Source organism: Eumetopias jubatus, unplaced genomic scaffold, assembly GCF_037043125.1.
Source record: "Eumetopias jubatus isolate StellerSeaLion01/CBP00866 unplaced genomic scaffold, mEumJub1_p1.0 scaffold_14, whole genome shotgun sequence".
Lineage (NCBI taxonomy): Eukaryota > Metazoa > Chordata > Mammalia > Carnivora > Otariidae > Eumetopias > Eumetopias jubatus.
In genome coordinates, this window is record NW_028274820.1 from 21,123,238 (window position 1) to 21,150,881 (window position 27,644).

Below are 27,644 nucleotides of genomic sequence, written 5' to 3' on the forward strand. Positions count from 1 at the left end.
GGGGTGAAATTGGGACTTTTATCTTGAAAAATAAATCAGGTCCAGAAAGTAAGCTTATTTATGAAAATTTGAATTGTAATGGAAAAATAAGTACTGAGTATTAGAGTGAACAAAGAATGTGTCAAGTGTTAATTGTTTTTGACATGTATTCATACTAAATTTTACATAATAACGTGATTGGATATCTTAATTTGTAATGCAGTTGTAATGAAGGACATTTTTGTAAACTATTAAAGAGTTTTATTATTTTCCCCATTAGTCACCGATAATCAAATAATTATTCTTGAGACACTTAGCATATTATTGTTCTCGTTGATTTTTCTCATCAGTTACTAACCTTCCTAACTCCTCCTGTGGCCTCATTTCTCAGGTGCTGTCCTCATTTGGGGTTCTAATATTTCATTAGTATCTTACACTAACTTTGTCAAATGTTGCATCTTGTGTTGCCTTTTTTTCAGTTTTCACTTTGTTCTGGATTTGCATTCTGTTTGAATTGTTGTTGGGACTGTATGAGCATCAGTGAGACAGAGAGAAAGAAAGGGGTTGATGGGTGGACATAGAGGCTCGGGATAACCAGGGACAGTTTGAATGGTCAGTTCATTAATGATTGTTTTTGCTAGCACAACTTTTGCTTTTCTGTGTGTTCTTGTAGCAGACGACTTGAATAACGAAGGCTGGGATAACAAGGACTCCTTTTTTAGGTTGGACCATCTTCATGGTATTGGCCAGTTAATCACCAACGTCCCTAGAGGTGTCGGAGCGCTTGCTTTACTCCTACCCCTTTATGAAGGGTCTCGGCTGTGTCTGTCTTTGAATTTTGAGACAGGAACTCAGTACTTGGTCCCAGATGGCAATATCAGGGATTGATACTTGAGCCAGAAAACCTTCTGCAGGCCCAGTGTTTTGCATTTAAATGGGAGCCCCTTAAAGATATTTGCAGGCTTAGGTTGGAGACACCAAGAGAGAAGGCCTGTAGCATGCATCCTTCGGTAGTAGAATCTGTGAACATGTGAAAGAGAGAGGAGAAGCGGTTAATTGGTAGTGACAGGAGAAGTGGAATTAGGGTCACAGAGGTGTTGAATCACCAGAATGGTGAAGCATTAAGGTGGAGAGCAATCCTTCTGAGCACTTGGTAACAGGAGCTCTGAGTATCAAGAGCTGCCCTTCCTTTTGAACAAGATTCTCACTGTGAGGCCTATGGAGGCATTTTTCTATTCTTAACTTCTAGATGTTTTCTGGCAGTATTATCCTATCACCTGAGGTAAACTGAGCACATACCTGTTTCTTGCAGCCTGAAATGGCTCCAAATATATATAAAGCATTAATTTAAAAAAAAAATCCTCCTTATTTATGTATACCCAAAATAAAATCAGCTTTGTGAATGATTATGTAAAGAATTTGGCAAGAGGAAGGAAGTTTAGTAAATCTGTTGGAATAACACCCATGGAAAAAGGATGTAGGTGTAAGAATTGAGGTAGAACTGTCTGCCCAGTTATGTCTTATTTAATTTCCATGTCCTAAAAGACAGCGGCCCATGTGAGCTCATGTTTGGTGTGTAGTGCTGTAAAGGACGTGGGAGCATGTCGTCTCCACGGCATCCCTGTGTTAGTCTCATGCTGCCGCTGCTCTTAGGATCCAGGTGGGTTCAGGGCTGCCCACTTTCCCTCCCAAGCTTATCTGATCTGTGAAGCGCATCCTTTATTGAACTTTGTTTTAATAGTACTTATCAGTAACTGCTCTTCCTGGTCTGGGTTCTTAGGGATGGCCTCAGCTCTGGACTCAGGGCCCTGCGTGTTCCTTGAGTCTCCAGACTCATGTTATTAAGTGGAAAATGAAATATTAGAGATAGTAGGCCATTAACCGAAGAATTAAAAATATTCATCTTTACAAGGAATTTGAGTATCTTTTAAAGTGTTGGTATGAGAATAAAAGGTTTTTGTGAAGAAGGTCTATGGGTTGGATAGAGGAGAATGAGTGGGAGATCCTGGTGAATTGGTTTTTCCTTTTTGGTGTGTAAAGAGATGCATAACAAGAGTATGATGTCATAGACTGACCAGTTGTAATCAAGAAAGCCGACTAATAGTGATGATTTTAATTGATTGGAGATATGAGAAAGTAGAATTTAGAGCTGATTTTACTTTATTTTTTTTAAAGATTTTAGAGAGAGAGCAAGAGAAAGCACAAGTGGGGAGGAGAGGGAGAAGCAGGCTCCCCGCTGAGCAGGGAGCCCAATGCGGGGTTCGATCCCAGGACCCCGGGATCATGACCTGAGCCGAAGGTAGACAGATGCTCAACGGCCTGAGCCACCCACGCATCCCAAAGCTGATTTTAAAGAAAGCTGAATGTTCTGCTTGGGTTGCTAGTCCTTGGAAATTTAGCTGTAGCTCTCAGAGATGGTAGTCTTTTGGAGAAGGTGAAGAGTGTTCTTGCTACCAGTTGTTTATCTTTTTAACTCTCCAGTTTCTTCTTCATAAATTCAGATGGTTCAGCTAGGTGATGATCTCTGAGGATTCTTCTAACTCTGCAGTTGTTTGAACCTCTAGTCAGAGATACTGTATCTGGAAATGTATATTTAAGAATAAGGAAACTAGGGCGCCTGGGTGGCTCAGTTGGTTAGGCGACTGCCTTCGGCTCAGGTCATGATCCTGGAGTCCCGGGATTGAGCCCCGCATCGGGCTCCCTGCTCGGCAGGGAGTCTGCTTCTCCCTCGGACCCTCCCCCCCTCATGTGCTCTCTCTCTCTCTCTCCCAAATAAATAAATAAATAAAAATCTTTAAAAAAAAAAGGATAAGGAAACTAATTTAGGTAGATTGTAACTTTGACTAGAATAGGCTAAGAAAACCATCAAAGACTCAATAAGTAAGTGTGGATTGAAGTGAAATGTCAGTTCCCCTTCCCTAAGGAAGCTGTGGTCTCAGGGCTGTCAGACAAGTAGTGTATGTATCTTAGTAATTCTCTAGTGCAAGTGTATGTGATCTGCAGAGGGGCAGAGGAGGTGAAGTGTATTCTTTGTGGGACGCTGTCAGAGGGGAGGTAGTGCTTGGGCTGAGATTAGAAAAGGGAGTTGGGTGTGCAAGGGAAGCAAACTGGGCACTGGAATCCCAGGGAAGGAAACTGCGTAAGAAAAGACTTGGCTGTGTGAGAAAGCATGGTGTGTTTGGGGAAGCGCAGAGTAGTGCTCAGTTGTCCTAGAACATAAAATAGATTGAAAAGGGTGAGTGGTGGTAATGATACTCCAGATGAGACAGGGGTGCTGGTCTGGGATCCTTCAGAAATTCCTGGCTCAGAAGGGCAACGCTGCTGCTGTTCAAGGAGACCCTGGACTGAGAAATTGATGAGGTTATCAGCCTTAGATGCTGCGTTCAAGGCATGTCGGGACCACGTACATAGGCGAAGATGTCTGCTGGGGGTGGAAGGATGTATAGTTCTGGGTTGCAGGAGAGAATATTGGGCTCGAAATTCATGTTTAGTCATCATCAGTGTCCTTTGGTTGTGGATGCAAAGGGAATAGATGGAAGAGTCAGTGAGTGAAAAGAGGGTCATACAAGAGAAGTATGACTAACATGTAAGGTCTGTGTGAAAAAAGATGATACAGCAAAGCACCTAGAGTTAGGAGGAGAATCATAAGAACACAAAAGGATTAGAAAAACAAGAAACTTCTGTTGTCCCGTAATGTTATTTAGAAATTAAAACAAAATTATGACAAAAAATATCAACCATAATTTTGAATACGCTTATTCCAACTACATAGGAACCACTTGTTCGTTTTCTTTGTGAAATAAAGAAGTGTGGCCTTAGTACTCATTGGCCTGAATGAATAAATGGAGACTGTGGATGGTTGAATAAATATGTATTTACGGGGTTGTAAGATTGCTGCTTTGGAAGAACTGAGGAGTGGTGGTGAAGAGAGTAATTTAGAATTGTGGGGGTGGGGGTATAAGGTTTTAAAATGTAACTATAAAAGCAGACTGGATCTCTACATCAATTCATAGACTGAAATACCTTCTAAAAGGGTCCACGATTTACAGGCTAAATAAAATTATAAAGTGTTTAGAAGAAAATGGGGTGATTTAAAAAATTTGCTGTGGGGAAATCTAAATGTAACAGGAAGACCATCATTCATTAAGGAAAAGATTGGTGGACTTAATTGCAAAAAATAAAATAAAATAAAATAAAATAAAAAAGTATAGGGTCCTACATACTGTGAATGAAACAGAAGGACAACCAGCTGATTTGTAGTGTGTAAGAGAGCATCCTAAGTGTGGTCATGGTAGAGGACTCAAGTGATCAGAGGTTCAGGAGGCTGAGGTCCTTAGCCAAGGGTTTTTGGAATTCCTGTCTGTCAACATGGATATCACATGGCAGGGATTGTGGTGGAATGGCTTCTAGAGTTCTTAATGAATGTGGGGAGTAATCAGACCATGGCTGGTACTGGTAAGGAGGAGTGGGTAGTAGAATAGATGGGGTACACGGGCCTCAGAGTATACAATATTAATGTCGTATTTATGAGCATTCCTATACGTTTTAGTCCTTCGGGAGCTAGAAACAAATCTGAGGGTTTGAAGAAAATGTGAAAATGATGGTAGAAACCTGTCCATGTATTATTGGACACCATTTTGGTTTGGAGCTCTCAAAGCTTTAACTTTTTGTTTCTAATGTTTATATACTTCCTAAGAGCTGTGCAGTTTAAACTGGGGGTCTTTTTTTTTAAAGATTTTATTTATTTATTTGAGAGAAAGTGAATGAGAGATAATGTGAGGGTGAGGGAGAGGGACAAGCGCTGAGCACAGAGCCTGACACTGGGTTTGATCGCACAACCCTGAGACCATGACCCAACTCAAGTTGAAACCAAGAGTCAGATGCTTAACTGAGCCACCCAGGCGCCCTTAAACTTGGGGTCTTTCAGCTTACGTGCACAGATAATCTATACACCGAAGTGCGAATTTTTTGTCTTTTTGAAATGAACAATTACCACAATGAAGTGTAACCTCATTTCTGACTTGGCTAGTTGATAAACTTGAGAATAACTCTTTATATGGGGAGGCCGAGATACAGATTAAAGTTAAACTTCCATATATAATCAAACTATAGTGATAAAAAGGTATATGTTGAGCTTGATAGTAAGAGGGAGAAGGTGGATCAAAACTGGAAAAGCTGTTTAAGACAGGGCAGACCTACTGTACCTCATTAATTCATTCGGCAAATATTTGTTGAGGATTACTGTCCTTTGCTAGGCACTCCCTGGCAGTAGATACAGAGGGCTGACTAGTGTCTGGCACGACCCTACATCTGCATGACTGTCATGGAATACTGTATTTCGTTAAATCATCACAACGGTCCTTTACGAGCCATTATTATCCCCATTTTATAGGAGAGGAGATGGAGGCTTTTAGAAAAGTCTAATTTCCCAAAGGTCATGTGGCTATTAAAAATGTTGGAGGAGCCTGCCTTCAAATCCATGGCTGCAGGCGGCCAAGCCTGAGCTTCTAAACACTGCACTCTTTTGAAACCTGCAGGAGGGGCATTACTGAGCATTCACTATGGCACCTGGTGCCAGATTCTGTTAATCCACGCAGGAGTCCTCAAGGTAAGTTTCATTATCATCATCTCCATTTAACCACTGTGCGGTGTGCTCTCCCCGGTGGTTAGGTAGTTTGGCTATAGCCTGTGGCAGATTCTGTTCTCTCATCAGATGTTTGTGCCAGTTTCATATAGTGCCCATTGGATGAAGTCGGGAGCTTAAACAATTTGGAAAATCCCTTATTTTAACAACATTGAAAGGCTATTTCTGAACAGGTCCACCGTATTTTTAGGCCACTAATTTTTATTCCCTTTTCCTTTTTTATCTTTTCATATTCGTTTGATTTCTGTAATCAAGATTCTTAAAAATTAAGATTTGTTTTACCCCTAAAAAAACAACCCCGAAACTATTGAGGTCTACTTTGAAATCCTGAGATGGCCTATAGTAGTATTTCAGTGGCCAGGTGTTTTATTTTTGGTATGTGAACTTTTTATTATGCATAGGAAGAACATTTACGAATAGGAAAACAGCTTTGCATGTGAAATAGTCTGGGTAATGGGACCATGTCAGTTTTACTCACATAAAATTATGTGCTTTTAGGTTAGTCGTTGGTATTTTTAAAGGAAATGTGTTAGTTCCCCCCCCTTTTATTTTTACCTCTCCTTCCCTTTTAGTCTGTTATCTTTTTTCCCCCCAAATACGTATCAGCAATTCTCTTTTAATTAAATTGAGTTGGCGCTTCCATTTCTGTTGCAGATGGCATTGTCAGTCCTTTCCTAAAAGGACAAGTATATTATCTGCTCGGTAACTGGGTGTTGCTGTTCACTTGTGCTGTACTGTGAAGGAGGAGGGGAGAATTAAGGTGTAAAATCCAAGTCTTTTTCTAAAGGAGTTAGGGACTAGGTATTAAACAGCTTCTTCAATTAGAGACAACTGAGAAATCATAACAAAGGTTAAAAAATTTCAATCTATAAATTGGGGTTCTGGTTTAATATTTCATTCTTAAGTGACAAAAATGATTCACTGAGCCATATTTTTTAGGGCTGGTGAAATGCAAGTAGCCAAGGGTTGCACATCTGTTCCTTTCAGCTCATACCTTTATTACCCAGGCTTCTCAGATGATCTAGGGTATCGAATGCAGTGGTGAGCATTTCTTGTTTGTATTTTAATTTGCTGCATTTGAAATCTTCTGGTAGAGCCCTGCTAGTTCTACCTTAAAAAAGAAAACACCCCTCTGCTTCAAAGAAATGGTACTTCCTGCTTTCATAAACAGTCATGTGCATAGTTTAGCAAGGCCTGGTGCCTCTGGAGCTTTTTCCCTTTATAGCACCATCGAATCCCAGTCCTAACAGAAGTACTGCGAATCTTGTGGCCTCTTTTTGAACAAAAGGGATCAGAGAGGAAAAATCTGTTGATATAAAGCTTGAAAGCAAGGGCAGGCAATCTTGGTTGTGAATATTTTCTGATTTTTCCAGAAATCAAGCAGAAGATTGAGCTGCTGATGTCAGTTAACTCTGAGAAGTCGTCCTCTTCAGAAAGGTACAGCTACATCTCTTGCATGAACAATTAATGGTGTAGCATTGCTAAGAAACAAACCGACGTATTTTTTTTCTTGTCAAGTTTGCTGTATAATGCATTGTACTGCATGCTGGTCATTGTGCTGTATTGAAGATGTGTTTTTGGGCAGGCTGTTCTGCTTTTACAAAGGGTAATTGATTTTTTAAAAAATAGTGAAGCCGAATCAGCTGCAGCACGCACACCGTAGCCCAGCAGAGCGCTAGTTCATGTGTGACAGCTGTTGAAGGCTCTAAAAAATAATTTACTGAGCTGCAAAACAAAAATTGTGCTTTCTTCAAGGAAATATTAGTATTAGATTTTCTTCCTGTGTTTTGAGGCTGTTGCTACAAAATCACCAACATTATTTGTAAGATCTAGGTTAAAAATACTTGGCTTTTGGTTGTCATAAATATTTTCTTACGTGGAAAGGGAGTGCCATTTGTAAATAGCTCAGGAATTGCAAACCCACAGATTAGTCACATTCTGAAAGAGAGATATGATGCTCCTTCAAGTCTGTGCTAGGGAATGGAACAGTCGCTGCATGCAGTAATGGTTCGTGCCTGCAGGTAAGCACAAAATGACTCAGAAGTGTTTTTAAAGCAATTATTTTATCTGTCAATCAAATGATTATACCTGTAAGGAGGTATTTCCTTAAAGGGCTATTTTACTTAATAAATGGAATTAAGATATTTTTATCCCAAGCCAGAAATGAGGCTGTATAGTTGCCCATTTTGATATGTAAATATTGTGTTCACTTCTGTTTGCCAAAATTGTATATACTACATAATGTTTTTAAATTGAGGTTCTTGGGCATACAGTTGATGCTTACCTTTCTCTTGGTTACCTTATAGTTTATACTTTATGTTGATATTTTGTTTTGAAGGTGTGTTTGTCTCGCCTGTGGCTAGTTTTCAGGTTATCTTTTTTGTTCACAGATTTAATATTTAGGAAAATATTATGGAGACATAATTTAGTAGTTGAGGAATGATAGAGGAAAAGCACTGGGGAAAAAAATGAGGTGAAGAACTTACCCTAGTAAAAAGGATTTATTTAATTCAAGTACACTAGTGTATGGAGGACGTGATCTGATGGCAAAATGATGACATTAAATCGATTTATTAGTGTAATTAGGTGAAAGGCTCCTGGCTGTAATTTAGAGCATTACAAATAAGACGTTAACTACTTTCTTTAGAAACTGAAAATAGAAGAATTTATTCACATTTGTGTTTATTTCTGTGTAGTTTCTAACTCCCAGTTTGTGGCTAGCCGTCTGATTTTGAACACTCTTGTTTGCTGAGATGAAAAACAGTCTAGACCCTTGTGAGTGTTCTGCCAGTAAAATGGTGGTGATGGGAAGGGGAGAGGGTGGTGGTGTAAATTAGTGAGTGGTCCGGGGGCCAACTGTAATGTTGGAGTTTGGTTACCAGGAAGAGCATTCTCAGTGGGATGGCAGCAATAATTATGTCAGCTCTTTTGAGTAGAATGAATTCTCTATTGATAAATTGAAGGTTGGACAGAATGGATGAATATTAGCGAGAAACAAGTTAGGAATGAGTGAGGTTTCTGTGGTTAAAATATTTTCTTCTAAGGAAAGATTCTAAAATATTTTGGTGATAACATTTATTTATTATTGTTGTTTATTTTTTAAATCTTTTTACCTAAGCTCTTGTAGTTAAATTTGATGGAAAGGGAGGTTGCATGTGGTCATGGTTTTAAAGTTTAGAAATCAGCCACTATGCTGTGACAGCTTTATACAGTTTTAACAGAGCTTGTTTGCTTTGTTTGTTATTCTTTTGGGGGTGCTTAGACATATATATGGCTTTTGTGATATGCTGACTTCATGGGTGATAAATGTAGTTTATGGGTCAGCCAACACTTTGCAAACACAGAAGTTGATTCATTAATGTGTATATATTAAAAATAGAAATTACTCCTTTTTTCTTCTCTTTTTTTAAAGGCATACAATAATGAGTAGTCAAATCTTTTGTCTTTTTAATGTGTTTGAAAAAACTTGAGAAACAAGAATATGAAGTTAAAAAAAAATTCATGGCCTAGTAATGCTATGTCCTGCCCATGAATGTAATAGCTTATAGGATCATGTAACATTACATCACATCCTTCAATTCCTCGTTCACCAGTTACTTATATTTTTAAAGTCTTAGGTTTTGTTTTTTTTTTAATTTAACTTTTTGAGTGTTTGAGTCATGGCCTTAAGTCTTAAAGCCATTTGGAATTTACATATGATCAATATTTCTTTTTTTTTTTTGTAAAAATGATAAAGAAATCCCATCTTTTAAAAAAATTTTTTTTAATTAACATATAATATATTATATGTTTCAGGGGTACAGGTCTGTGATTCAGCAGTGTTACACAATTCACAGCGCTCACCATAACACCTACCCTCCCCAATGTCCCATCACCCAGCCACCCCATCCCTCCCACCCCCCACCACTCCAGCAACCCTCAGTTTGTTTCCTGAGATTAAGAGTCTCTTATGGTTTGTCCCCCTCTCTGGTTTTGTTTTGAGAAATCCTGTTTTCTTTAAAAGAAGGGAGAAGCTACTTGTTTGCAAGAAACCAAAACTTACCATTTTCCGCAATTGATTTTGTTCACTGTCTGCAGCATAGAATGATCTTTTGATATTTCAGGCCATCCAGTGGAGAAGCAGCATTGCTAAGTACAAAATATAATAAATATAAACAGTGATGTGATATTCCTAATAATTCTTCCGTCTCATATTTTTAACCGAAGGCTTCATGGGAATTGCTAGTCCTGTGTGACAGCTAGTGTTGGCTGAATTAATTCTTACTCAGTTTTGGGAAATGGGAGAAACAAAACAAAAAATAATCCTAATTCACTTTTGTAGACTTAGGATCCTTCATTAAGAAATAAATCTGATTTGAAGCAATATATGGAATTTTGAAGGTTGTTTTGGAGCCTAAATTAGAAAATATGTTTTCTTAACAGATCCCAGTAACACCTTGAAATTTAAGGTTATATTTTTACCTTTAACAGAATAGTGGAGGCCCATTGAATGTTATTTTATTTTGTTTTGTTTTTAAGATTTTATTTATTTATTTGACAGGCACACAGCGAGAGAGGGAACACAAGCAGGGGGAGTGGGAGAGGGAGAAGCAGGCTTCCTGTGGAGCAGGGAGTCCGATGTGGGGCTCGATCCCAGGACCCCGGGATCATGACCTGAGTTGAAGGCAGACGCTTAACGACTGAACCACCCAGGCGCCTCCTGTTGAATGTTATTTTGTAGGGGAGGTATGGAGTCCCGTTCAGAAAGGCTGACTAATAGGATGAAATGCAGCGGGGTGACAGAAGGTTATAGTTCTATTTTTTGGTTTTATACTCTGGAGAAAGGGGAAAATGTTAATTTTTAAATTAAAGACAGAGAACATATTGAATGAATTAAAAACAACAACAACAACAAACCACATGATACCTGATTTGTATGTTATTGCCAGTTGAGAGGAACACATTATCAGTTGCAAGGGGGCCCCCTTCTGCAGATTTTAGGAGCAAATCTTACTATGAGTATCTGCTCTTTAATTGCTGCCTGTTGAATGAATGAATGTATTCATCTTAAATATGGTAGTGAGAGGACCAGTCGCAGGTTTACTTTCTTACCTACCCCCATTTAATGAAAAAAAGAAAGTTGTGAACATTTATTTGATATAAAAACTAGGTTTTCAAGGTTTTGTTTCTTCTTGACTTTTCTTAGCCATGACACGTCTGGGATTTGGAAACTTATGGGGTGCAGTGGGTGGGGAAAAAGGTAGTAATCATTTATTAAACAGTTCCAAATATGAGTTCTAAGTGAGGAGGGGAGGGGAGGAGGGAGGGTGGCATGGGAGGAGAGAAGGGGGGGAGGCAAGGATTTCCTGTGGGGAGGACTCTGACACACCATCCCCTAAAGATCCTCAGTGAGCAGAAGGAACTTTGCTCTATTAAAATTTTTGTTAAACTCTACGCTAACTTCTTCAGTGAACTCATGAACAAAATTGGACAATTCTTAATCAGTAAAGAAGAGTTGAGTCCAGGGTGCTCAGAGTGAGGATTCCCATTCTTTACATGCGGACTCCTGGGAGGGCTGAGGAGTTTGTGAGCTGAAGGTCCTAAGGAGCTGGGGACCTGAATTCACACAAAGCTTTGCGCACATCTGCTCTTGTGAAATGTAAATGTTGTTGTTGTGATTAATAAAGGTCACAGTCAGTGAAGTTACCCAGATAGCAGTGCCTACTAGGTTTGCATTTTCTCAGGGACCAGATACCAAAAGGATCATTTCGTGTGTGTGTGTGTGTGTGTGTGTGTGTGTGTGTGTGTGTGTATGTGTATGTGTGTGTAATGTGTTTGACATTTTGGGGGGTTAAAAGGGGTCTTTATACTGTAGTAAATAAGTGCTAGCTTAGGTTATTAGCATCCACATAGCTAGCACTTAATTGAATTTATAAATTGCTAACTACCTTTTTCAGAAGAAGAGAGAAAGGAAGAGGGAGAAAGTATCATAAAAATATTGGCACTGTGGCCTACGTTCTGCCAGTACTGTATCAACAGGATAGGTGACAAGTGGTAGAGATTGTTTTCCCTACCCCAGCATAAGAAGGGCGTGTGAAACACATACAGAACCTGTGCTATTTTTGTGTGTATTTTAATTCCTTTCTTTATTTTGGAGCCTCTTAAGTGAAAGAAAAAGGGCATATGATAATGATGTGTGTTTGCAGAAAGCAAAAAGAGACGCCTGGAAGAAAAGGGGAATGGAAGGGGAAAAAAAATTAAAAAATCAGGATGGGAGAGAGAAGTAAAGGATATTTGGTGGAAAAGGATTCAGGACCATGGTGTTTTTTATTTGCTCTTATGTTGAATGTATTTTCCTCCATGTCTCTGGTGAACTAAGAGCAGTAATGGAAGGATAGCTAGATTTTATAAAAAAATTCCCTCTTCTGGGGCGCCTGGCTGGCTCAGTTGGTAGAGATGCTACTCTTGATCTCGGGGGTTGTAAGTTTGAGCCCCACGTTGGGTGTAGAGATTACTTTAAAAAAAAAAAAGATCTTAAAACAGAATTCCGTCTTCACTGAATCACCCCATTCCAGCTCACAAGGCGGGGCAGGTGGTTAGTGGTGTGCTTCTGCCTTTCTCACCCTCACCTCGGCCACAGTCTGAGATTCCAGGGCAAGTGTACTTGAGACACACTTTCCTGAGTGGTGAGAAGAGATGACAGTGGCTGATTGTGTGGTCTTGGCTCCACTCAGTGCTTGCACTTTCTTCTGTTTTCATTGAATTTTCAGTAATACGTTTATTGAAGAGATATATATGGGAAAGTGCACAGATCGTAGATCGTTATGAAATCCAATTGTTGGGTTTTCTTTCTTTTGTAGTTTATGTTTTACGTGTTGTATCTAAGAAATTTTTGACAAGCCCAGGGTCACTAAGATTTTCTGCTAGATTTACTTAATAAAAGTTTTTGGCTCTTAATATGTTAAGACTGGGATTCATTTGGATCTTAGTATTAAGGTAAAGATGAAGTTATTTCCACATAGGACTGTTCATTTGTATCTGTTTTTGAACGTCATCTACAAATAGAAACCGTCTGCACACGCTTTTGCTCCGTCTCCTCCCCACTGTACCTGTGAGATGCACTTGTATTTTGTGTGTAGCGGGAGTTGGCTCTATCTCGTTGCTGTGCAGAATTCACCATATGAATGTGCCCTGCTTTATTTATCCATTCTGCTGTTGATGAGCATGTGGGATGTTTGCAGCTTGCTACAAATATTGCTGCTCTGAGCATTTGTATACATATCTTTTGGGGAATGGACGTGTGCATGCGTTTCTGTTGTGTGTGCCCCCAGGAGCGCCATTGCTCAGCGTTAGCGGCTATTGCCAGTTTTCCAGAGTGAGTGTGCCAGTCTGCACTCGCACTCGCTCTGCTCCAGGTCCTGGCGAGGTTGGGACTGTATACATCCTTTTTCTCTGCCTTCCCGTTTCTGTTCCTTTCCCCTTTTCTTTCTCTGTCAGAATTCTGATAGGTGTGCCAGCGTGACCAGTAGTTGGAGCGTCTTTGAGGAGAATTAGAGGTAGATAAGGGACTTTCTAAGTACCAGCTTTCAGGAAGGAAATCAGAAGTTTAGACTAAATGGGAATCCTAAGGTGTAGTCATCTGAGGTACTGCTTTCCCACTGACTGATTCTGATCTTTTAACTGGGCCCTGGAGGCCACAGGTGTTACCATTAGTTTTCAGACTTGGTTTCAATAGCAAAATTACTTCTTCATTTAAACCTTATTAGAAGAAGCCTATCATATAAAACAGAAGAGCCCTGGGTGAGAACTGGGGAAGTAATCTGGGCCTCCATCGACCTCTGGTCCTCTTAAAACCCTTGAGGTAGGTAGGCCACCTTGGGTCTGACCAAGAAGTTAGGACATTTTTGATGTTTCGATTTATATTACATTTTTATAATATTAAATTTGTATAGTGTTACATTTTATATCATGGTCTCTAAAATTTCTGTATCATACACCTAAATAAAAGTGTACTGTTGTCTTTTAATTTCTCTTTAAAAAAACCTGGACAATTATCTGAGCTTCCTTCCTGTTGGTCATTATATATGTGGTCTAGATGCAGTAGTTTCTAGATTATTGTGTTTGTTATCAATTTAAATTTTGATTCTGTTTCCTGATGCCTCTTTGGAGAGCTGCCACATTATAGCCAGCACAACCTTTCAGAACACTGATCTGCTCAGGCAGGTCGCCCCACTTTAAATACCCTTCAGCTCCCTTCGCACTGTTCTTGGCAGAAAGGAGAACTCCGTGTCCGGGCCAGTGAGCGCCCACATTTCTCCAGCCGAGCCTCAGACTCCTCTGACTTTGGTCATGTCCCTCTTGCTTTGCTCTCCTGCTGCTCCTATCCCTCCCATCTTAAAGAAGCCCTGCCTAGGGAAATCACCGATCATAAGCCCTTTTACAGAACCATGTACCTCTCCTTTGTAGCATTTGTCACAGCTGCTGTTTGCCAGAGGGGAGTATCAGTGACATTTGGTCTACTTACTGGTTTACTTAGTGTTAGCCCCAACTGAAGAACTTAAATACACAAGTGTTTTCATTGCAGAATATTTTTATTTTATATCATCATTTGCAGCTTACAGTTTACGAACTTTTTGGGAAGACTTTTTTGCTATAGGGAATCATTTATACAGTACTGGCTTAGAGTAATAAGGTATAGCCATATATAGTCATAGATAGTTACATATTCTCATAGAAGCTGATTTAACGCAGAGTATCAGGGTTATAAATCTGAGGTTTTTCTATCACCATAAAAATGCAGTTTGTTATTACATATATTTTTTACATTTGTTATAATGTAAAATGGAAATTAAAGTAAACCGGAACACCTTCCATCTCTTTGCCAAACTGGTAACATCAAACAATAGCCATTTATTTACCAAATGTCAGCATTTTGTGTATCACCTTGGTGCTGTTTGTCTTGGTTGTAACCCATCCTTTGCTGTTATTTACTTAATAACATGTTTGTGGCTTGTTTTTAGTTGTGATAAAATATATGTAACAAAATTTTATAATGCTTTTTTAAAGTTAATTTTCTTTTTTTTTTTTAAGATTTTATTTATTTATTTGAGAGAGAGAGAGAGAGCATGAGACGGGGGAGGGTCAGAGGGAGAAGCAGACTCCCCGCCGAGCAGGGAGCCCGATGCGGGACTCGATCCCGGGACTCCAGGATCATGACCTGAGCCGAAGGCAGTCGCTTAACCAACTGAGCCACCCAGGCGCCCTAAAGTTAATTTTCTTTAAAAAGAAAACTTTGTATTGCTACCAGAACTTTAAAAAACAATTACTATTAAATCCTGTCTTGATTCTCTTGTCTGAATAAGACTTTAGGCCTGGCCATATGCTCCCTCTGTTCACAAGGGAAATTAAATTGGCAAGTGTCAGAAAGGAGCTTAATTACGTGTTAGCACCAAAGTGAGACGGACTCTTTGATATACTCAGCCTGAAAGAAGTTGGGAAAAGAGTAACTCACTCAGTATGTGATTCATTGTAATTCAATACCAAGTCCCAAGTATCACTTACAATCATTTTGTGTGCCCACAGCAGCCCCTCCTCTTGGCTTTGGGAACTGCCCTCCACCCCAACCCCCAGATGGTGGGTCAGGGAAGTTTTGCACAAGTGGGAACGGCTAGTATAAGAATAACCATGACAGCAGTAGAAATAACTCTGTCTCTAGCAGTCATACCGCAGATTCCCTTTGGAGCAGAATTCTTCCAGCCACTGGCTGGGAGAAATTAAGAGACTAATTTTAGTGTAGGTTACATTTGTCATCCATCCATCATCCGTCCTTCCATGCAGCATTTGTCTGCAGCTGCTGTACACTAGCCAGTCAGTGATTTGGAAATCAGGGAGCCGCAAAGGCAGCACAGAAGCATGGGATCTTTACAGAAGTCGCCTTGGTGGGTGGCTTACCCCTGACCTAACTTTGGTCAGTTTTTTGGGCATGTGGTGCTGAGCACCGTATCCTGGACCACTCCAGTGGGAGGCTCTTGGCATTTTTTTTTTTTTTTGAAAGATTACAAATAACCAATAATTGTACTTTGGGTGAACGTACATTAAGACTAGAGGTGTGGTGAAGTGGTTACAAACATTTGCCTACCAAAGGCAACTGTGAGTGAGTGATGAGGGCCAGGTGCAGACTCTAGAACGCTAGAGACCACAGTCCCATCTAAAGAGGTAGCTACTGTTATACTTCAATTAAAAAAAAAAAAGAAAAAGAGGAAGGAGAGTGAGAAATGGGGAGAAGGAGCACAGAGAACTCAACATCCTTTCCTGTTCTTTTACAAAGGCAAAAATAAAACACAAAATAGTCTTTGTACATTACTCTGCACCTATTGGAAATACATGAAATGATTTGCAGTGTGAGAGTTTTAAATTCGTTATAGTTTATACAGTGTAAGGAGTATGATGCAGAGATCAAACCGTGTTATAGAAGACTTAAATGCAAAAATGTTATTAAAAGACATTGTAAAACAAAAGAGTAGGAAAGGTGAAAAAACAGGTGGCAAAAAAGTATTTAAAGATGTTCTAGCTTCTGTAAACCCAGAGTTTATAAGGGTGTGTGTGTGTGTGTGTGTGTGTGTGTACGTGTGTGTACGAGCACGTATGTATAAATGAGCCTGTACACACAAATATATGGTATTCAAAGACACACTATAATTCTGCAGTGGTGGTTATACTTCTGTCCTTTTGCTTGTAGGTATGTAATGCAGTTTTTATAATGACATGTGTTTTCGACATCAGTGTTTATAAAGAACCCATGTCCCTCCAAAATAAATAAAAAAGAGATGGCTGCTGATCTGCTCTTGCTGGCTACTGACATGTTGAAATACAAGCCAAGTTTTGCTGGCTTTTGTGATTTTTAGGAGAAGTTGCGAATTTGTTTTATGTCAGATCTCTTTTATTTTTTATTTTTGTTTATTTTTTTTAAAGATCTTATTTTTAAGTAATCTCTACACCCATTAGGCTCAAACCTACAAACCTGAGATCAAGAGTTGCTTGCTCCACTGACGGAGCCAGCCAGGTGCTCCAGATCTCTCATTTTAAATGATGGTGCAAATGAAAAAAACAAAACAAAAACTCGCACCAGCCTTAAAAGAAAAGAATATCTGCCATCTAAATTCACCTCATGGTAAATATTTTTCTTATGTGCTGTAGCACATTTACAGTCTGTGAGGCACAGACCTGTATGGATTTATGGTAAAGGATTTTCAAATCTTGTGAGTACTAAGCATTATCTGTATATTGGAGGTGTACAAGTCCAACTATTGTTATACTAAGAAGTATGTGTTTGGGTTTTTCTGATGATACAAATACACAAAAACAGAGGTGATAACTGCTCTAATAACTGCATACTAAGTTACCAAAATTCAAGAAGATCTCAACTGTTTGAATTAGGAAGGGCCCCTGGAAGAGTGCCCACTATGGTAGAACTGAAACTTCAGTAAGTTAACCTGAAAATTACAGAGGTAGAGCAGTATCCTGTTTGTGCAACTGTCACCTCACCCTTTTTCTCCTTTCCCTTCTTTTTCCATCTTTCTTTTCTTTTCTTTCTTCTCCCCCTTCACCCACACTCCCCCCACAAAAAAAGATTTTGAGGCTAGTTGGAAGAATATCAACAATGCAATAGAGAAAGGGCAGGAGAAAGTGCAGGTCAGGGTAGAAGGTTGTGATGGCGGATAGTCACAAGCACCGCCCCCCCCCCATACGTGGCATTTGCTGTGCACCTGCTAATGGTGACTGGCAAATTTGGTGTTAAGTCTCCTGACAGCCGGACTAAAGAAAAATAATGCTGCTCTTACTATCTATAAGGAGAAAATATACTGCTTCCCAGAAAAGCAGAGAACGAAACCTTTTCTTTAACTTAATTATGATTAGTATTATTTAATATAAAAATTGTTTTAATTTAGATTTTATTTGGGGGGGCACGTGTACAGGAGCAGGGGGAAGGAGAAGCAGACTTCCCACTGAGCAGGGAGCCAGACTTGGGGCTCCATCCCAGGGTCATGACCCGAGCCGAAGGCAGACGCTTAACCGACTGAGCTGCCCAGGCGCCCCTTACTATCTTTTTCACATATCTCAGAAGATAAGTTTATTCATTTTAGAAAATTAAGATAAAAAGAAGGACACAAAAAGCACCATGCTTTTATCATTAAAGGCCAGTCACCATTATTAATTTTTTAAGGTTAATATTTTGTTTTAGTGTAAGTAGATCTATAAAAATCAAGCAGACACACTTTAACAGGATCACCATCATCAAAAAGAAAACCCCGTATCATACTGACAAATTACTTTGGAATTGGCTTTTTACCACCTGCAATCTTTCTTAGGTTATTAAATACTCTTCTGTAGCATCATTTTTTTCTGGTATCATTTTTAAAGGCTGCAGGGGATTGAGTCTGTGATACAGATGGGTATACCATAATTGTATTCATTGAGTCTGGGTGGTCTTAGAGATGGAGTCATTTGCAAAGCCAGCTTGTAAGGGTCTTGGGCAGGAGTGTCACATTGCTTTATACTCTCACTGGCAGTGTGTCTACTCTTATTTGGGAGTCTCACAGCTGTCTCTTTTGGAGCGTTGTATAGGTGATGGCGAACTCTGTGCTAGCCACTGTTGACCTATACCAGACCTGCTTCTTAGCTCTTCTGTCTAGTGAAGCCGCTGTTACTGGGACACCTTCAGTGTTCTCTGGGTGTGCGTACGTGAGAGCAAAGTCCATGTAATATCAACCTTAAACCATAAGACACAGTAGATCTTGTATTCAGTTGCATTTATGAAATGCTTAAGGAATACTTAGTGCCTTTGTTGATGAATCTTAATTTTGTAAGGAATTTTAAAGAAGTTATGTGATAGAAGCTTCTCACCCCATACAAGATAACAAAACACTTAACACCAATGATAGGCTTTCCTTTAAAAAAAATTTTTTTTTAAAGATAAGTAGAAATTAAGATTCTCCAACCCTCCTTGTGGGGGTTGTGGATTAGGGCCTTGTGGATGTTCAGTAAGTATTCACTGACTTTATTGTAAAAATTAATCACCTTTTTAGTCAAGATCTTTTTTTGGCAAACTGCATTTTTCCTGCTAGAATTTTGAGTTTTGGGGGGAGGGGGCCAGCAGTGTGTGTATTTTTTTAGAGTGGGAGGGCTGAACTGTGAAGTTGCAATCCTCAGGTTAGAGACAGCATGCTGGGGTGGGGAGATAGCATATGAGAAGTCAGAGTGAAATGAAACATTGTGGTACCATTTGAGAACTTTAGATAAATTCTGTAAGGCTGGGAAAGAGGTGGAGGAGAGCATGAGACATACGTGAGAGAGATCTTGTGCCCTGGCAGCAAGGACTCTTCTGTGCAGTGGTAAGGATTTTGGATTTTATTTTATTTTTAATTTTAATTTTAATTTTTTTCAGAATATTTACTAATTCAAAGATTTTAACTATTTATTTGAGAGAGAGAGAGCACATGAGAGGGGGGAGGGTCAGAGGAAGAAGCAGACTCCCTGCTGAGCAGGGAGCCTGATGGCGGGACTTGATCCCAGGACTCCAGGATCATGACCTGAGCCGAAGGCAGTCACCCAACCAACTGAGCCACCCAGGCGCCCTTTAATTTTAATTTTTAAAAGATTTTATTTATTTACAGAGAGCACATGAGCAGGGGGAGGGCAAGAGGGAGAGGGAGAGAGAGAATCTCAAGCAGGCTCCATGTCCAGCTTGGAGCCTGACATGGGGCTCCATCTCACGACCCTGAGATCATGACCTGAGTCAAGCCCGAGTCGGATGCTCAACCGACTGAGCCACCCAGGCACCCCAGGCTTGTGGATTTTAATGCTGAAGTTTACCAAGAGCCATTGACAGGGTTTAGCAAGGGAAATGTTCCACCCATGTGTAGCACACACACGTGCTCCTGTCAGGATAAAGTCAGGTCTCAGGTGTTTTGTTTTGTTTTGTTTTTTAAGATTTTATTTATTTATTTGACAGAGAGAGAGAAAGTAAGAGAGGGAACACAAGCAGGGGGAGTGGGAGAGGGAGAAGCAGGCTTCCCGCCGAGCAGGGAGCCCGATGCAGGGCTCAATCCCAGGACCCTGGGATCACGACCTGAGCCAAAGGCAGACGCTTAATGACTGAGCCACCCAGGTGCCCCCACAATCAAACATTTTATGGAGGATCTTAAAGACTTTCTGATTCTTAGGACTAGATATGATGGATCTGTTTGTAGTGATCCTTTGATAAATGCAAATTAAGCATTTTCCAAGAAATTTCTTTAAGTTTAATGTTGTAAAGTAGATGTACTGAAGTTAACTTTTTCTAAAGATGAGGCTCTGTCTAGTTACCTCATAGGATTTGATGTTTTTTGTGGTTCTGAACTTCAGAATTTCCACCAAGAGTTCAGCGGTATCACACCTTCCATGTGCGTGAGGTAAATCCTGTATGTCTCTGAATGTGAAATTACTGTGTGGTGACTGACATCATGTCCCCCGTGAGTCCGGCACAGCCAGCCTTTCATCCACTGATGCAACACATCAGCGTTCTTTGTATCGTTTGTTGCATGTGAGGGCATGTGGTACAAAATGATGTATTTTTGAACACTAGAATAACATGTAGCTCAGCAACATGGTCATGCTTTGAGAGAGGCATGTGGACAAGAGCTCATGTGAAGAAATCAAAGATTTACACATCATATCGCCTGTCATTCCACCTTGTACACTTATTGAAAGGAATGTTAGGAGGAATCACCACATTACCAAAGTTGTCATTTTCTTCTTCTTCCTTTTTTTTTTTTAAAGTAGGTTCCACACCCAACGTGGGGCTTGAACTCAAGACCCTGGGATCAAGAGTCACATGTTCTACTGCCTGAGCCAGCCAGGTGCCCCTAAAATTGTCATTTCCTCTCTAACTTTAATACAGTTGAGATGGTGGAATGTAAAAGTTCATTCATGAGTGATGCAAGTCAGTTATAGTGATTCATTTTTATTAACTAATCAACAGCATTTCACTAGTTCTTTTGACCAGGTGTACATAGATGAATAGAATGAAAAAAACATCACAGTAAGGAAGGAGCTTGGAGATCCGGTGTATCCTCCATGCTTCTTTTCTGCATGAGGAAGACTGATGTCCCAAATGATGAAGTGATTCATCTAAGCTTCCACATTGGATTTTTTTTTTAAGATTTATTTTTTAATTAAAAAAATTTTTTTGTAGAGGGGGGAGAGGGAGAAAGAACCTGAAGCAGACTCCACGGTGAGTGCGGAGCCTGAAATGGGGCTTGATCTCACAACCTCGAGATCATGACTGAGCTGAAACCCAGAGTCAGATGCTTAACCCCCTGAGCCACCCAGGCACCCCTAGATTCTTGCAGCCAATCACTTTCAGTACTTAAAGTTAAGAAATTTAGAGTCTTGGAGCATTGTACAAAGAAATTGGTTTGACGGTTTCCTTTTCTCTTTAAGAAAACCAGGAATGGTGATTTTAAATTATACTAGGACTTTTTTTTTTTTTTTTTTAGCTCTGCTTTAGCCAGAGAATAGAAGAAATAACTCCAGTGCTTTTGTTTTATAGTGCATTCTCCTGTTCACTATTAATTTAATTCTTTAAACAGTTTTCTAGATGTGTAGTGTAGATGGCTCTTTTCTCACTTTATAGGTAAGAAAACCAGTGTGTTTATGATCTGACGATGTCACGCTCTGGGTGGTGGTCGGGGTTGTAACACAGCATGAGTCACAGCCCCACCCTCTGCACCTCAGGGTGCCCTGAACGACAAGGATGTCGAGGGTTTCCACGTACAAGGTGTCCTGAGTCAGGTTGCCTGCATTTAGTAAGAACGTGCAGTGCACCCCTCCTGTCTTCCTCCAGCAACGTCTGTGTATAAGCAGCAGTGAGGCAGAGAGCCCTGGCTGCCAGTGGTAGTAGCCACAGAACAAAGCGAAGGTAACGGGCTCCTGTGGACAGAAGTCACACTTCTGCTGTCTTCTTCCCTTTTATTGCCCATCCTGGCCTGACAGGGCTTTTTAACCCCAAATCTGTTCTGTCTGAAGAGCATTATGCATTTTCTTAGGCCAGAGGACCCGTGACTCTGACCTTCTGGAGTCACAGAAGCTGCTTCGTTTAAGTAGTGGAACCTTTTGAGGAGAGGGTAAGAAGGGTCATCAGTAGAGTCCGTTCGTTCTCATACCAAGAATCAAACCTCATTTCAGCTACTGTTTAATACATTTTGTTAGGTGCCGTTACAGTGTCATACTGTGTTTTGTTCAGTTAATGGTTAAGAACTTCGAACGATAAAATGAGAACCCTGTAAAAGGTGTAGTTCCTGGGCGCCTGGGTGGCTCGGTTAAGCGACTGCCTTCGGCTCAGGTCATGATCCTGGAGTCCTGGGATCGAGTCCTGCATCGGGCTCCCTGCTCGACGGGGAGTCTGCTTCTCCCTCTGACCCTCTTCCCTCTCGTGCGCTCTCTCTCTCATTCTCTGTCTCTCAAATAAACAAATAAAATCTTGGGGAAAAAAAAGGTGTAGTTCCTTTTTTTTTTTTTTTTTTAATTTGTATATACGGGACTTTGATGATTCTTTAGTAGCCGTGTAGGTATTACTGCGCTTTGGTGGTCAGTGATACAGTTCGGAAAGCTCCTTGTACTTTCCTCCTGCTCATCTTTCACTCCTCCCGGCAGTCACCGAGTTTGGAACCTTTTCCAGGCACGCTTTCTGTTAATTTAAAAAGTGCCTCCTTTTTACAACACTGAATGGATTTGTACTTCATCTGTAGACAAAAATGGGTAATGGCAGGAAGAAAGACTTTTGTTATGTGCAGCCTTGTGCTGTAGCTCTGAGCCCCTGGAGACATGGTTTTGATTTCCAGTTCACATGGTACTGTGAGTACCAGGACCCTTCATTTTTCTCTACAATACACTGAATTTGGATGCCCATAGGGGAGGCTGCAACCCATGCCCGCAGGACAAGGACCCAACACTGACCATCGTGTATCTTAGTGCTTCACGTTTACCTACCTGATTGACCCTTTCTTTCCTTTCCTTTTCTTTCTTTTCTTTCCTTCCTTCCTTCCTTCCTTCTCTCTCTCTTTTCTCCCCCCCTCTTTCTCCCTCTCTCTCTCTCTTTCTTTCTGATTTTACTTATCTATTAGAGAGAGAGAGAGAGAGAGAGCACAAGCGGGGTGGGGGGGCGGCAGGCAGAGGCAGAGGGAGAAGCAGACTCCCCGCAGAGCAGGGAGCCCAACGCGGGGCTCGATCCCAGGACCCTGGGATCATGACCTGAGCTGTAGGCAGACGCCTAACTGACTTAGCCACCCAGGCGCCCCTAAAGATTTTATTTGTAAGTAATCTCTGCCCCCCAACATGGGGCTCAAACTTAGAACCCCAAGATCAAGTCGGTTGCTCTACCAGCTGAGCCAGCCAGGTGCCCCTCACCTACCTGATTCTTGAAGGCATTTGAGCTATGAGCTATATATGTAAAGGGAAAAGCTTCCTTTATCTGGAAATGTCACTCATCAGCAGATTTAACTTCTGACAGTTCAAGGCAAATGAAAGATTACTGTCACTAACTAGCCACTTATTGAAATTGGTAAAGTTTGTAGTTGTCTTCAGCATTCAAAATATCTGGCGCTGAAATACATAGATACACTTAACACAAAAAGGTTTCTATTTTGGGGGGCCCTGGGTGGCTCAGTTGTTAAACGTCTGCCTTCGGCTCAGGTCATGGTCCCAGGGTCCTGGGATCGAGCCCCGCGTCGGGCTCCCTGCTCTGCGGGAAGCCTGCTTCTCCCTCTCCCACTCCCCCTGCTTGTGTTCCTGCTCTCACTGTGTCTCTCTCTGTCAAATAAATAAACAAAATATTTGAAAAAAAAAGGGTTTCTACTTTTGGTTAGTAAAGAAGTTGGGATAGAAGATGAACTAAAAGTCGTCCTCAAATTCTTTGGTTTCTCCTTATCCAAATGTTGGTCCTTCCTCAGGGTCTCTGCCCTAGGTCTTTTGCTCTGTTCGTCTACATTCTCTCTGAAGATGATCTCATGTGTTTCCATGGTGTTCCGTGCCATCTGTGTGCTGGTGACTCCCAAATTTATATCTTAGCTCTCCATTCTGAGCTACAGACATATATATCTACCTGCCTACTTTACATCACTTACCTCAGTGTCTTTTGAAACCATACCATAAACCAAAGTCTCTCTTGTTTAATCCTTCTTGACTGTGCTGATGGGTTATATGGCCGATCTGTGCCTCCCTTCTCTGTCTTGTAGAATGTGGTTGTAAGGGGAGGAGAGGGAATAAGTCATCCTTTTGGTATATGGTTGCCCTTAGGGGCTCTGGAATGAAGGACAAAAATTACCCTGTGTGCTTAAATGTTAATGCTAAATTTTTCCCTGCCTCTGTGGGTTTAAATGAACATGATAAATATCTTTGAAAAAAAGAAGGCAACAGGAAATTTTGTAAGGTCTATACAAGGTTAGAAAGAAGTTCCCTAATCTTAGCCCAGCAAATAGTGAGGATTTTTGCTGATGTGGACGGTTGACCCTTGAAGAAGTTTGAACTATGTGGGTCCACTGATACAGATATAGATAATATATATGTATATGTATATATTATATATATATATTTTTTACAATACAATAAGTGTATTTCTTCTTCCTTATGATTTTCTTAACATTTTCTTTTCTCTGCCCAACCTTACTGTAAGAATACAGTATATAATATACAAAATATGTGTTAATGGTTTAGGTTATCGGTAAGGGTTCCTGGCTATTAGTAGTTAATTTTGCGGGAGTCCGAAGTTACTGTACAGGAGTTGGCGCCCCCAACCCTGCCTTGTTCAAAGTTCAACTGTGTATGTAACTTTTCAGCTTTTCTTTGTAGCAGCAGCTGGAGCCACTGTCCTGTCAGATTTCTTGTTCATGTTACTTCTTAAGTGTCAAGCTCAAATTAGGGGCCCACTGTGACCAGGAATGGCCCTTCTGTCTCTAAAATTTTGTTACACTGCTCATTTTAATTTAAAAAAAGTGAGTATTGGGGAGCCTGGGTGGCGACTGCCTTCAGCTCAGTCATGATCCCGAGGTCCTGGGATCAAGTCCGGCATCCGGCTCCTTGCTCAGCCGGGAGTCTGCTTCTCCCTCTGACCCTTCCCCCTCTCATGTACTCTCTCTCTCTCTCATTCTCGCTCTCTCAAATAAATAAAATAAAATCTTTTAAAAAAAGGGAGTATTTATAACTTTCTATAGATTCAAAATCCGCAGCATTGCCTTATCTCCTCAGTTTTCCTCACAGTCCACATCTGGTTGGTAACTGGGTGCTGTCAGTTTCCTTGCAGAGGTTCTTTCCAAATCGTGTGCTCCCCTGTGACCTTCATGCCCTGCTTTTATTCAGCTGCTCTGCGCCCCGACCTCCAGTGCTGCTCATCTCCTTCCTGACTGCCACTAGCCTGTCCAAGCCCATTGTGCCACCTCCAGGATTGCATTCCTAAAAGAGACTTACTCGTCTAGCTTGAGAAAGCCTTTTTACTGTGTGCTGCTCCCTCCCTGTGCTTCCCGCTGCTCTGCCACCTCGGTCTTGCCATCCTTGCTGTGTTCATGGGTGCTCTTCCCACTGCATGGACCTCGCCGCTCTGATGCCATCCCCACTTGGAGCTGCCCTTCCAGCACCTCCGCAGCGTGTCCTTCTCTCTGTGTCTCCCAGAAAGCCACTGATATATCTGTCTGAGAAGCTGCCCATCAGCCCAATAGACAGAGAGAGAGAGTTTTATCCATCTTTGAGTTCCTGGCACCTAACACATCTTCTGGCCCTTATAGTAGACGCAAACGTTTATTTGAATAGAAGTTTTTAAATTTCCTTCCCAATGAGTAAGGAAGTTTTCTCTGAGAAAAGATTATTTTTGTCTTTTGTATTAGACAGTATTGGGCTGTAGTCCCTTATTTTACTCTCTTCTAAAAAGCTTTGTTAAATATTTGTTTCTGTAGCTGTTTACCCAACCTTCCTGTGTTTGGGAACCCTCGAATTGTCTTTGGTGGGATCTCCAGCGGCTTCTTTCTGGTAGTAGTCTTTTCTTCTGGAAGTACCTACCTGATGTTTGAATTACCTGTGAGCCACAAGCCTTGGAGGCATCCCAATGGCAGAATTGGTACTTGAACTTACGCTATTAGTCCCGTGCTCTTTCCCTGGCGTCTGACTGATGCCAGCAGCGAAAACACTAGGCACAACTCCCTGGATTGGTTGAGGAAATTTTGTTGAGGCCATGTAAACTTCAGGTTATTGGCTGAACTGCAACTATTTATCAATGTCTTCTGTAGATAATTATCTTAATAATTGAAATTTAAAATTTTGTACCTTTCCTCAAATTCAGAGTTTATTAAAATTCTCAGCTTTGTTTACAACCCTAAATTCACCACTTACTACTTAAGGTTGTTTTGCAAGTGACTTTAGGATTTTAATTTTAATCTTGGTCACCTTTGCTCCCTCTCAGGTTCCTCAACTGTAAAATGACTCACACTTGGAAAATTGAGATTAGAATGTAAAGATGTCCAGGCTTTTTGAACTTTGGCCACACCTTCTACCAGAATAAATAAAATGGGGAAGTAGACTTAAATATTTGACATGCTACTTCCTTGGCAAGCTTTAAGCCTTCAGAGCTTTCTGTTCTTATATTCAGGTTATAGCTGTAGTCAAGCCAAAAGTTACTCTTAAGGATTAGAGATCCAGCTTGCCCTAAGATTCATTGGTGAGCCCAGTTGGCTCCTCATTTGGCTGCTGCAGGCCAGTCTAGGCCCTGTCTTGAGTGGATGTGAACTAAAAATAGATGATTCATTTTGGGTTGGCAAAGTACAAGTTCTGGATTGTTTATGTTGCTTGTTTCAGATTGGACTTTATGTGTTTTCCTGTGAGTGGATCCTTGTATATACGGTGGAACCTAATAATAGTGACTGTGCTTTACTTACTGTGGGGTTTTATCTACAACCCCTGCCCTCCAGCCTCCATAAATTTTCAGCCTGTTTCTCATAAACAGGCAAAGGAAGAGGGATTTTTTGAGATAACTTAGAGCTCTAAATCGGAAGAGTCTTTGAGATGATGTTGCTCATTTTATAGATGAAGTGGCAGACTTAGAAATGTTGCCTGTTGTAAATCAGGTGGTAATGGCACAAAATAGAAATGACAGCGGGGAAATACTGAATTTTTTATTTTAAAAATACATCAATATATGATTTGGTCCTTGGACTTGGAGTAAGGTTATTCAGACTATGGCAGACTGTTGACAGTGGCCCTGCCCCGATAACCTCTTCTTGGGGGAAGAATTCCTTCTAATGTCTTTAAGCTTTTCCAGTTATCTGTTTGAGAAGGGCGGTAGAGGGAGTGACTGATAACGTAAATCCTTGAGAATTGTCGGATCATTTTGCTGGAAGAGGCAATGGGGCATGGGAAGGGAGGAAGAGAGGCTTTGGCAACAAAAGATCAAATCTGACTTGATCTCCATCCTGCAGGAATCACAGTTCGCAAAGGGGGTGGGATCATCTTGCGGTGATAGATTTATAGAATGTTAGTACTGAGAGCAGCATGATATATTGGAAAGAGTGTATGGGCTCTGGAGCCATGGACCAGAAACGAAATTTTGGCATGCTACTTAAGTTTTAGGTTTTCTTCTTATTTGTTTGTTTATTATTTATGAGACAGAGAGGGAGAGGGAGAGAGGAGGAGCAGAGGGGGAGGGAGGGAGACAAGCAGACTCTGTGCTGAGTGAGGAGCCTGATGCCGGGTTTAATCCCACGACCCTGAGATCATGACCTGAGCTGAAACCAAGAGTCAAGACGGTTCACAGACTGAGCCACTCAGGCGCCCCAGTGCTCTTGATCTTTGAAATAAAGATGATAATGTCCAAGAAGGTAATGTTTATAAAGTGGATGCTCAAGAGGTAGTAGGAGGTCTTGTTTTATGATCACATGCTTTGGAATCAGGCCAGTCACTGAATTGCTTTGTTTACCTTGGGCAGGTAGGTAACCTCTGGGCCCCAGTTCCTGTATGTGTATAA

At 40.8% G+C, this 27,644-nt stretch overlaps 1 protein-coding gene and 1 long non-coding RNA gene across 6 annotated transcripts in view; one reads left to right on the forward strand and one right to left on the reverse strand.

Moving 5' to 3' along the window:
• SRPK2 (SRSF protein kinase 2) overlaps positions 1-27,644 on the forward strand; it is a 241,871-nt gene that overhangs the window by 90,649 nt on the left and 123,578 nt on the right. The window contains exon 1 of one of the 4 annotated variants that reach the window (XM_028120193.2): positions 6,802-7,060. The exons of 2 other annotated variants lie outside the window; for them this stretch is intronic. In XM_028120193.2, the coding sequence (XP_027975994.1) occupies positions 7,023-7,060 (38 nt within the window). In that variant the 5' untranslated portion in view covers positions 6,802-7,022. Of the gene's footprint in view, positions 1-6,801; positions 7,061-7,549; positions 7,645-27,644 lie in introns of those variants that run through there. One more of the 4 variants, XM_028120185.2, reaches the window with a different exon arrangement.
• Positions 258-27,644, reverse strand: part of LOC114221948 (uncharacterized) — a 32,701-nt gene continuing 5,314 nt past the window's right edge. Inside the window, exons 2-3 of one of the 2 annotated variants that reach the window (XR_003611842.1) lie at positions 9,666-9,751; positions 258-999 (exon numbers count right to left, since the gene is read on the reverse strand). This is a non-coding gene — a long non-coding RNA (uncharacterized LOC114221948). Of the gene's footprint in view, positions 1,000-9,665; positions 9,752-26,783; positions 27,631-27,644 lie in introns of those variants that run through there. The other variant, XR_015766733.1, reaches the window with a different exon arrangement.